Source organism: Cricetulus griseus, chromosome 6, assembly GCF_003668045.3.
Source record: "Cricetulus griseus strain 17A/GY chromosome 6, alternate assembly CriGri-PICRH-1.0, whole genome shotgun sequence".
Lineage (NCBI taxonomy): Eukaryota > Metazoa > Chordata > Mammalia > Rodentia > Cricetidae > Cricetulus > Cricetulus griseus.
The window spans coordinates 143,952,258-143,962,064 of record NC_048599.1 but is presented as its reverse complement, the minus strand read 5'-3'; the positions used below and the strand labels follow the sequence as shown (position 1 = coordinate 143,962,064).

The 9,807-nt window shown below is 52.3% G+C and overlaps 1 protein-coding gene and 2 non-coding genes across 11 annotated transcripts in view; all 3 read right to left on the bottom strand.

The window, feature by feature from the left end:
• Prrc2b (proline rich coiled-coil 2B) overlaps positions 1–9,807 on the bottom strand; it is a 77,403-nt gene that overhangs the window by 2,119 nt on the left and 65,477 nt on the right. For 5 of the 9 annotated variants that reach the window (XM_035446244.1, XM_027423845.2, XM_027423847.2 and 2 more), the window contains exons 24-31: positions 9,177–9,281; positions 8,829–9,021; positions 8,000–8,097; positions 6,772–6,899; positions 6,068–6,308; positions 4,031–4,186; positions 3,466–3,557; positions 1,277–1,358 (exon numbers count right to left, since the gene is read on the bottom strand). In XM_035446244.1, the coding sequence (XP_035302135.1) occupies positions 1,277–1,358; positions 3,466–3,557; positions 4,031–4,186; positions 6,068–6,308; positions 6,772–6,899; positions 8,000–8,097; positions 8,829–9,021; positions 9,177–9,281 (1,095 nt within the window). Of the gene's footprint in view, positions 1–1,276; positions 1,359–3,465; positions 3,558–4,030; positions 4,187–6,067; positions 6,309–6,771; positions 6,900–6,959; positions 7,393–7,999; positions 8,098–8,828; positions 9,022–9,176; positions 9,282–9,807 lie in introns of those variants that run through there. The other 4 variants (XM_027423848.2, XM_027423850.2, XM_027423849.2 and 1 more) reach the window with 3 other exon arrangements.
• LOC113830963 lies at positions 4,685–4,769 on the bottom strand. Its single transcript, XR_003486861.1, has one exon. It is a non-coding gene; the product is annotated as a small nucleolar RNA SNORD62 (small nucleolar RNA).
• LOC113830962 lies at positions 8,341–8,425 on the bottom strand. The gene has a single exon (XR_003486860.1). It is a non-coding gene; the product is annotated as a small nucleolar RNA SNORD62 (small nucleolar RNA).

Genomic DNA, 9,807 nt, shown 5'->3' with positions numbered 1-9,807 from the left:
CTTTGGACAGATGGGCAGGAAAATCAAAGTGACTGTAGGGCAAAATGTGTAGAGACCACTCCCTCCCTGTTCCTGAGTCAGACTAAAAACTACCCTCAAAAGACCAGGGAGGAGCCTGGTGCACAGCCAGAAGTGCACAGCCAGGTTACTGAGTATATGACTTTGGGGCCTCAACAGGGTACTCAGCAGTAGCACGTCCTGGGTGAAGCATTTCAGGTCCCAAGGCTGATGGGAAGGACTTTTCCAAATCAGTGCACTCCATGCCCCACTGGCAAGCAAACAGCCCCTTCAGCAGACCAACCTACCCCACAGGCCTGGGCATCCCACATATCTATAGAGGGGGATGGGGCCAACTTGGATCTCCCAGATCTCGGCCCATGATTCAGTTAAGCCCCCACTCCAAGCGTGCTTAATTACAGTTCCTCAGGACCCCATTTGATCTCAAGATTCCAAGGCAATGTGCCATAGCCTGAAGCTCTGCATAGCAGAGGCCAGCACAGCAAGTCTGCTCCTTATTTGTTCTAAATTCTGGGAGAAAGCTTTGTTGGTCTTTCTCTTCTCTCTTTCCTTCCTTCCCCTTCTTTCTCAACGCCAAGGATCGAATCCAGGGCCTCACATATGTTAAGGAGGTACTCTAACAGAGTTATGCCCTCAGCTCTGGGAGAAAGGGTCAGAAATCCAACCCAAAGCAGAGGAGTGACCCCCAAAGGAACACTGGGAAAGGGGTATGAAGAGAGAGCCACTTCTACACCTCCACCTGCCAGTGACAAATTTATTAAAGCCCCAAGGTTCTGAACTCTGGAGCCCCAGCCCAGCTTACAGGAGGAAGAGAAAAGGGTCTACAGGGAAAGACACTGAGAAATCCTCACTGTAAAGGGGGGAAGCTGTGCCCCATCTATGCTCCCACCCAGGCAAAAGAGACATGCCACACCACTCACTAGAGCTATCACACGCACACACCCCAGCCTCTGAGCTAACCCAGGCCAAACCATGTCTCCGAGAGCGCCATAACAGCCCTAAATGGCTGGGGACAGAACATCTTCTGGCATCACCTCTTGTAGGAACCAGTACCTTCCCTTATGTGCAGGACAAGGAACGATCCAGGTACCCATCAAGAAGTGCTTCTGCCAGGAGGGGCTCAGGTGGCCCAGCACTAAGCAATAGGGACCGCTTCCCTTAACAAAAAGCATCCCCAGCTGGACAGTCCCCTCTCTTTTGGCTCTGGGAGACAGGCCTAAGTGTCCAGGGCTGCAGGGTCTGGAAAGCCATCTTCTACCTGTTGAACGTAGTGTCCCTGCACAGAGCCCATGTTAACTGCTGATCCAGAGGGCTTCCCACTGGGGCTAGCAGAGCTAGGCCTGAAAAAACCAAAGGCAGGGTTGAGAATACGCACGTGTCACCACAGAGATGGAGTCAAAAGCCTAGCAGCACACAGAGGCAGATCGAGCCAGGGAGGGCCCTCTGGCCAAAAGCCTTAGCAGACAGAAAACAGACCTGAGATGACTGAGAACCCCAGAATGGGAAGCAGGGGGTCACCAGTGCCCCTCAGCACTTCCAGGAGACACACCTGGGAACTCAGTGCCTAAATAAGGCTTGCACCAGCACTAAGAAACTACACCACTGGTTTTCCCATCTTCACTTATGGGGGAGGGGAGGGATTTACAACTGCTTTTAGTCCCCAAAGCCATTAGACATTTAATGAGTGAGAAAAAGGTCCCGTGTCTGAAAGAGTACTAGGCAGAGGTCAGTGAGTCCTTTGATCGTGGGGCTGTGTGGTACCTTGTACCATCTTGGGGACAATATACCCCTCGAGTTTCTGACCAAGAGCTCCTTTTTACAAGGCACATCCCCATTTCTCCCATTTCCCCCAAACCTTGGGAAACTACACTATTCAAGTCATAGAAGTCTCTAATAACCATGACACCCGTGATTCTACTCCAGCAGCCCCTCATCTCTGAAGAGATTGTTCCTAGGACCTCAGAGATACCCCACTATGGAGATTCAAATCCCTCAGACAAAGTTAACATGGTATTTACATGTGACTTAGCCATGTCCTCCAGTATGCTCTCTTTTGGTTCTGGGTATGAAACCAAGGGCCTCATGAATTTAAGTATGTGTGTGCTTTACACTGACCCACAACACCTAACTTCCCCTATATACTTGAAAAATTCTCTCTAGACTGCATACAAACACAAACACTATATAGATAGGAGCTACACTGTATTGCTTAGGAATGATGAAAAAAAATTTTTTTTGGTCCCTTCCCACTCCCAAATAGCTTCAATCTGCAGATAGAGAGCCAAAAGATTCTTTCAAGGCCAAAGCTGTTTCCTTCCTTATAGTCTACTGTACCCAGGCTACTGCAAGTACTCTGGGCAGACAGAACTATGCTGTGAGATCCTTCTTCTTCTTTTTTAAGACAGGGTTTCTCTGTGGCTTTGGAGCCTATCCTGGAACTCAATTTGTAGACCAGGCTGGTCTCGAACTCAAGAGATCCACCTATCTCTGCCTCCCGAGTTCTGGAATTAAAGGCGTGCACCGCCACCACACTGCAGGTGGGCTCCTTTTTGAAGCCCCCTCCCTCCTTCCACATATACACTGTGCTGTTCGGCCCTCCACACAGCTCTGCTGCATGGCCTTCTGTCAGGTAATGGTGGGCAAACAAAATGCACTCATGCACAAACACAAAGAAGCCACAAAAGCAAGAACATAAAATAAGGGGAACTGAGGGGTCTTCATGAGTCCTCTTTTTATGGCAGTGATGTGAGGGAAAGGATGAAGAGTGTTCCAGTCCAACAGAGCAGAGTGTCAGTCCAAATGGTCACAGTGAAAGTGGGATACAGGACTGAAGGACTCTACCTGCAGAGTGTGTTGCTGAGTGACCTTTGCAACGACACTGCAGGTACGTAATATCCCCTTCAGTGTATAAACAAAAGGTATCAGGCTGCACATACCCTTAGGCCCAGGGCTAGAGCTATATCCATCCCCAACCCAGCATGGGGAACCAGGAGCCACTGCCATGACAACAGATACCTCTGAATCAGGCGAAAGAGAACATGGATGGTTACTAGAGGTAGAGACCCATACCAAGGAAAACAGTGGGTACAAGTTTGTGGTATAGGAAGAAAGGCTACACATACCCAGCATTAAAAAGTTCTCTGATAGGGTTCAGAGAGTGAATTTGGAGACAAGAGACCCTAGGGCTGAAGCTGACATCCCAGAATGCTATCTCACTCCTCAGAGCATCTTACTCAGCAGATCAGAAACAAATCTGGTTTCCCTAGGCCTCCCTTTGCCACAGACAACTCAAGCACAAGCATGTTAGAGAGTGTAGCAGTGGTACCGGGGTACACCAAGGGGCCATGCTGCAGGGCTCTTCCACCATCCTCCCTGGACACACGGGCTCTTTGGAGTGACGAATGGAATACTCAGCAATGAGCCCCAACCCCCGGGGTTCGTCTTTACCTGTAGGCCTGTGGGGATGGTGCGGAGCCTCCGGTAGGAACATTCTGTTTACTGTCGGCAAAGTGGAAGCCTTTCAGCTCCATCTGAGCGGACTAGAGTGGCCAAGAAGCAACACGGTCACTCAGCAGCCCAGAGACAGCCTAGCCCACAGTGGCCCCATCTCCAACCAGGCTCAGGTGAGGGCCGATTCCTACTGTTTATTTTTCTCTCTCTGTGGACTATCGCCCAGATGCCAGCCACATCAGAGCTCTATTGACCTGGTAAGAAGTGCAGACTCTCTGTCCTTATTTGAGTCTGGGTCCTGCATCTGTGGTGGCACCAAGTGGGTCCTCCCCATTGGTTAAGGCACTGGTTGCACACTGTGCTTGCTGCCCGGTACTCTAGCACATGCCAGAACCTGTCTTCCTGACTAGTTTACACATAAGCAAGTAGTTTCTGGCATCTGGAACTCTGTGGACTTTGCAGTGTGAGAAAGCCACATGAGGCTGGGAGCCTGCACTTTCTGTAATAGTAGCTCTGTGACAGAGGTCTTGCTGGACAAAGCCCCCTCTGGAACCACCTTTACCTCTCTGCTGGTGTTCAGGACTGGTGGTTGGGATCCAGGTGGAGGAATCCTTCTGGGGGCCCCAACAGAGAGAGACTGTCCTGGAGGCAGCTGAATGGACTGCGGCAGGATCAGTGGCTGCTGCCCGGAGCCATACCGAGGCAGTGGCATAGTGAGCTGTGGGGTGACAGGACAGTCAGGACACTGGGAATGGACACTGGGAAGAAAGCTGAAGCATGCGTTTGTGAGTGCACACAGCACTCCTGGTGGTCTGTGCACCTGCAGGTGGCTATGTGTCCTCAGACCTTGGAGCTTCACCAAACAGACAATGGGTACTGGGGGAACCACAGTGACAATGACAGAACAATGCATGTGACATGCTACACATAATTGTATAGCACTCAGAATGCAGGTTTGGAGGGGAAGAAGACAGCAGAGAGAGGCCCCAATGACAGCCACACAGGAAGTTTCTCCTTGTGTTTCTTTGTGTGGCACAAAGATGTGACACATATTCTTTTCCATCAATAGTAGCAGAAAACAAGACCAAATTGGAGCCTCGGAGACCTTTTCGGAGCATGCCAGATAGCAGAGCAGCAGCACCCACACAGCCCAAGTGATCACAACACAAATCCAGAACAAGAAGGGGGGCACTGGGGCAGGGCTGGGCCACTTTGGTCTCTCAGTCTCTGTCCTCGTCATCTCCCTGCTTTGAGTCCACAGTGGAGGGTCAGAAGGATCTATTGGAACCACATCACTGAGACTTAGAGTGGCACCAGGGCCTCAGAGCAGAATGCAACAGGAGCAAGAGCACGGCCTGGTTCTTGCCCTTCCAGGACAGCCAGGCTGCTGTGCTCACTGCACAGGCTATCAGGAACCAAGGGCAAAAGGGCACAGGGCAGTGAGGACAGGGGTGTGTGTGTGTGTGTGTGTGTGTGTGTGTGTGTGTGTGTGTGTGTGTGTGTGTGTGTGTGTGTGTGTGTGTGTGTGTGTGTGTGTGAGACAACAAACAGAGTCTTTCCTAAAGGCAGAGGTGACAGGAGGAGCTGAAGGACCAAAAGAGGGAGGGGTAGGAGAAGCAGGATAGAGAAGAATGTGGACTACATGAGCAGGACAGGAAACTATGCCTTGGACCCAACATGCTGGAGCTGCCACAAGATATATCTGAGAATGAGCAGTGCTTCTGTAATGATGACCAGAAAGGAGAACATGGATAGGAATGAAGGGCACATCCACAATCAGACTGGGGGTGGGGTGGGGTGGGGTGGGGCACCTGAAGAGGGGAAGAGGGTTCAAAGAGAAGGGTGAGCCAGGGATAATGTGTCATGAAGAAGATGACTTGAAGAGCAGGGCAGCTGTGTGATGCTGTGAGGCGGTGGCAGGGCAGCACGGAGCCGTCCCCTACACTGGGAGGTAAGAAGGGCACTAGCTAGGGTGGCCTGCGGGATGATGGGGACTTCCTAGGAACAGGATGCTGCTTTGGTCCAGAACACAAAGCAGAGGTATGGCCATGGGCCCTGTGGACCATCACCACCTGTTTCTCTGGTGATAGGAAGCAAGGGTTAAGGTTAGGGCTACAGGGGAGGGAGCAGCACGCGAGAAGAAGTGGCTGTCAGGATATACAGAGGGAGTGCATGGCTCTGATGGGCTACTCCCTGGGAGTGTTGGGAGTTGGACTCCTGGGAGCTATTAGTGAGAAAGGCAGAGTGTAACTGTGTGCGAGTCTTACACTATGGCCATGGCCCAGGGCATTAAGATGGAAGAAGAGGGTAAGCCAGGAGCCCAAAAGAAAGAAGGGCCCACTCAGCTGCCATGCAGGGCTCAAGGCTGAGGAAGGAAGGATGCGATGACAGTGGGGACTGGAAGAAGGGAGGAACAAAGACACCTGCCCCATGTCCATTCCCACAGCCTACACTTGGGGGCTGCAAACATCTCTAGAAGAAAGGAAAGCCAGCAGGACACAGTTGGGTGGGCACTATAGAAGATTCTCTGCAGCTGAGACATAATGTAAACACCAGCACAAACAGGAGACAGGTGACTCGTGCAAGAAACCAAACTGACCTGTGGAAGCTGGGAATCCAGCATCTGGGAGGTGCCCAACCCGGCAGCCTGGCCGAGCTGGCCCTCGTAGACCAGGGCCTGGCTTCCACTCATGGGCTGGTAGGGTGAGCCAGACTGTGGCTTCACCATTTCCAAGGGCTGTATGCCGGGAAACGCTGAGTATGGGGGTTTCAAGGCCGTGCCCCCAGAAAGGATCATAGTGCTGGGTGGTGACAGGCTTGGGTGCATGTACACCTGAGACCTGCAAAAGCCAGACGGAGGTCAGGATCAGGTGAACAAGCACACAACCATCTTCAACACGGCCGAGCACACAGACTGAGAGTGTGCTGACAGATTCCTGCTTCCCCAGAGAATGACTGAGAAGGTCTGGGTGAGCCTGACATTTCTGAACTGCAGACCATGAACACACCCAGCTGTGGCAGGCCCAGAACACTCAATGTCCAAGGCTGAAGCCATCTGTATACTGAAAGAGAGCTAGGGAGATGGGTGCAGGGGTGAGCAGTCAGGGGATACAGGAGTCAGGGTTTGGGTCTGGGTAGAGGGAAGGGCATAGGAAGAAGAACATAACCCAGCAGAAGGAACAGGACTCCACGGCAGTGGTGGGCTGGAGAGGAGTGGAGACCACCTGGTGGCCTGGTCTGTAACAGGCTCCAGGGCAGAGGAGCACAGTCAACCACAGCAGAGCAGCATGAAGTCTCTCTCACCTGAAAGGCTGCAGGGAGCTGAAGATCTCCTGGGACTGGGAGACGGGGAGCCCACCCCTCAGACCAAGCTGTGCCTGGGCCTGCAGAGATGTGTGGAGGGAGATCGGGATCTGCTGGGCAGTGGCGGCCTGCAAACAGGAGCCAGGTGATCACTGCATTGGCCCCAACAAGCCTCCCCCACTCCACCGGGTCCTGGCCTGGGTCAGCAAGGGCAATGTCCCAGCACATCTGATCTGGCTTCCCACCACAAAAGGTCAGCATCAAGACGGAGGCAATGGTGTACCCTAGCACTGGTGCAGGGCAGAAATGAGTCCCATCAGTGGAGATGATTTGCAGCGTTCTTTCTGGGTACATGCCAGCTGAGTATGGTGTTCACACTTGTAATATCAGTCCATGGGTGGCTGAGGCTAGAAGACTTCTCTAAGTTCAAGGCCAGCCAGGGCTAAATAGTGAGTTATGGGCCAGACTGGACTAGAGAGCAAGACTCAAAAACTGTGAAGGGCTAGAAAGATGGCTCAGTGGTTAGAAGTACTTTGTTCTTGCTGAGGACCTGGGTTCAGTTCTCAGCATCCATATGGCTGTAAGTTCAGGTCCGGAGGATCTGATGGCTTCCTCTGGACTCTGTGGGCAGTACACGCACACAGCGCATAGACACACATGCAGGCAAAATACCCATACTCATAAAAGAAAAACAAACCTTAAAGACTAAAAGGGTGCAGTAAGATTCATTTAGTTGGATACAATCTTAGAAAACTAAGCACAACAACAGAGGGCAGCTCCATCCTCTGGGTCAGAGACCTGCAGTAGGAAGGAACACTGCCAGGGTGTGTAGATTGGCACCAGCCTTCAGAAGGAGGCTCCAAAACAGACCAGACCCCAGCACAGATGGAATGCCAATCTTGTGCAAAGCCAACAACACCCTGCCTGTTTCTAAAACGCTCTTTCTAATGCATCTGTGTCCAGAGCCTCAGGCCCTCCTGGACCCTATTACCAATGTGCCCCCAGTGCAGCTGACCCCCAGCTAGGAGAAGCAAGGATGATGAAAAAGAATCAACAGTGTTTGAGGCGTCTACTCCATGCCTCTTTATCTGTCATAGATTCTTCCTACACACACTCTCTGGCTGCGATGGTCTGCCAATATTGGGTTTCACAGGCGGCAGAGGCAAGATCCCCAGAAAAGAAATGCAGAGAGTGACCACCATGCTGCCACCTGGCTCCCTACCCTTACCTGCTGATAACTCTGCTGCTGAGGTATCGTTTGAGGAACCAGTCGGGGCTGACTTGCAAATACATGGCCATCCAGGTACAGAGGTGGGAGGTGGTTGCCTGGAGACAGAATGTAAACAAGGAAGCAAAGGATCAAGTCTCCCCATTGCACATGGCCATGTTTCCCAGGGGAATCAGTGGGGCCTAGGACATGTGTGAGCAAAGGTTTGGTGGTTCTCTGCTGCAGCATACACCTCAGGAAACCCAGACAAGTGCAGGAGCAGAGCACCCAACTACTTAACCACTCACTAGCTATGCTGGGCCTTTGGGAAGGCTATTGACTATGGAAAAGAGTTGCTTTGGTCTCTCAGTCTCTATCCTCTTCATCTCCCTGCTTTGAGTCCACAGTGGAGGGTCAGAAGGATCTATTGGAACTGCATCACCGAGACCTTGGCAGCTGGGACCTCAAAATCCCCAGGAACAAACATAATGTCAGTAAGAGTCAAAACAGGTACCAGCAATGAAGGGTGCCCTTGTGTCATGGGTACAGCCACCCTGGGGCACAGTACCATTGGCTGGTTTTATGGGATAAGTGAGTGGTTCACCAGGGAGCTGGCACTGACTAGAGCTGTATCTTCACTCACTCCTCTCTGGAAATTCCAAGTGGCTCCCTATGGCACTACAGTCCTGCTTCCCACAACAGAGCAGGATTACACTGCCCATAGCATGTGGGCAGCTGTAACTACCTGACACAAGTGTCGCTCTGTACGTGAAAGCACAGAGCTGTTAATACAGCTTCTCTCCATAGTGAATGGAGAAGGCTCCTGAGCCTGGCTCAGGGGATGTGATACCTGGCATTGAAGCAGAAGGCGCTACAGAAGCCACAGGCATGGGTGGCATGGACACTCCACCAAAGGAGCTGTAGTTGACCCCGTTGGAGGCGCCCACAGAGGATGGAGGCTGGATGCCCGAGCCTGCACCTCCTGGAGAGCTCTGCTCCGGCAAACTGGGGGAGTTTTCCCAAGCCTTGCGTGCAGACTCCATCTTTGGAAGCAAGAGGGAGGAGGGATGCAAATTACTACTGGGGACAAATGGGGAGAGCGGCTATCTAAGCCAGGGGTGCAGGAGGGTTTCCTCTGCACCTCATCCCAAGTTGAGGCGCTGGTGAGGACCCTAGCCCAGCTCAGGCCTGGCTTTACCTTCAGTGTGAGGTCTGCAGTAGGGAAAGACATGGGAGACAGGCCAATGGCTCTCTGGATGTGGTGATCCCGCCGAAGGATGGGAATACTCTGTGTCAGTCCTGCCTGGAGATGAGAGAAAGAAAGTCATGGGCACAGGCAGGGCTCAGGGATACGGGACAGCTACTCATCCACCCCCCCCCCCCATATGACCAGACTCATCTACAGCAGGCTGCCTTGATCAGTTTCCATGACAGAAGTCACCTGCACACCCACACTCCACTAGCTCTCCACACAGTCATGTCCTAGTGACAAAAAAAAGGACTATCTGCCAAGAAGCAAGCACTGGGTTCGGCAGGAACCTAATGGCTGGCTGGGGAGATGGCCAGGTCCAGAGAGTAAAAGTGCCTGCCATTCAGCATCTGAGCCCTCCTAACACAGGTGGGAAATGCAGTGACTGGACCCTCACTGAAGAGTCCCAGAGTGAGGAGACCTGGCTGACGGCCTTTCAAACACACTGAAGCCCAACTGGGGATGGATGGGGGTGTGCGACTCAAGGGTTAGAGTGCTTGCCCTGGGCGCTCTCCATAGGGAGAGCAGCCTGTACCACAACTGGCACAACATGGAGACTGGAGCTAAAGCAAGCCAAATA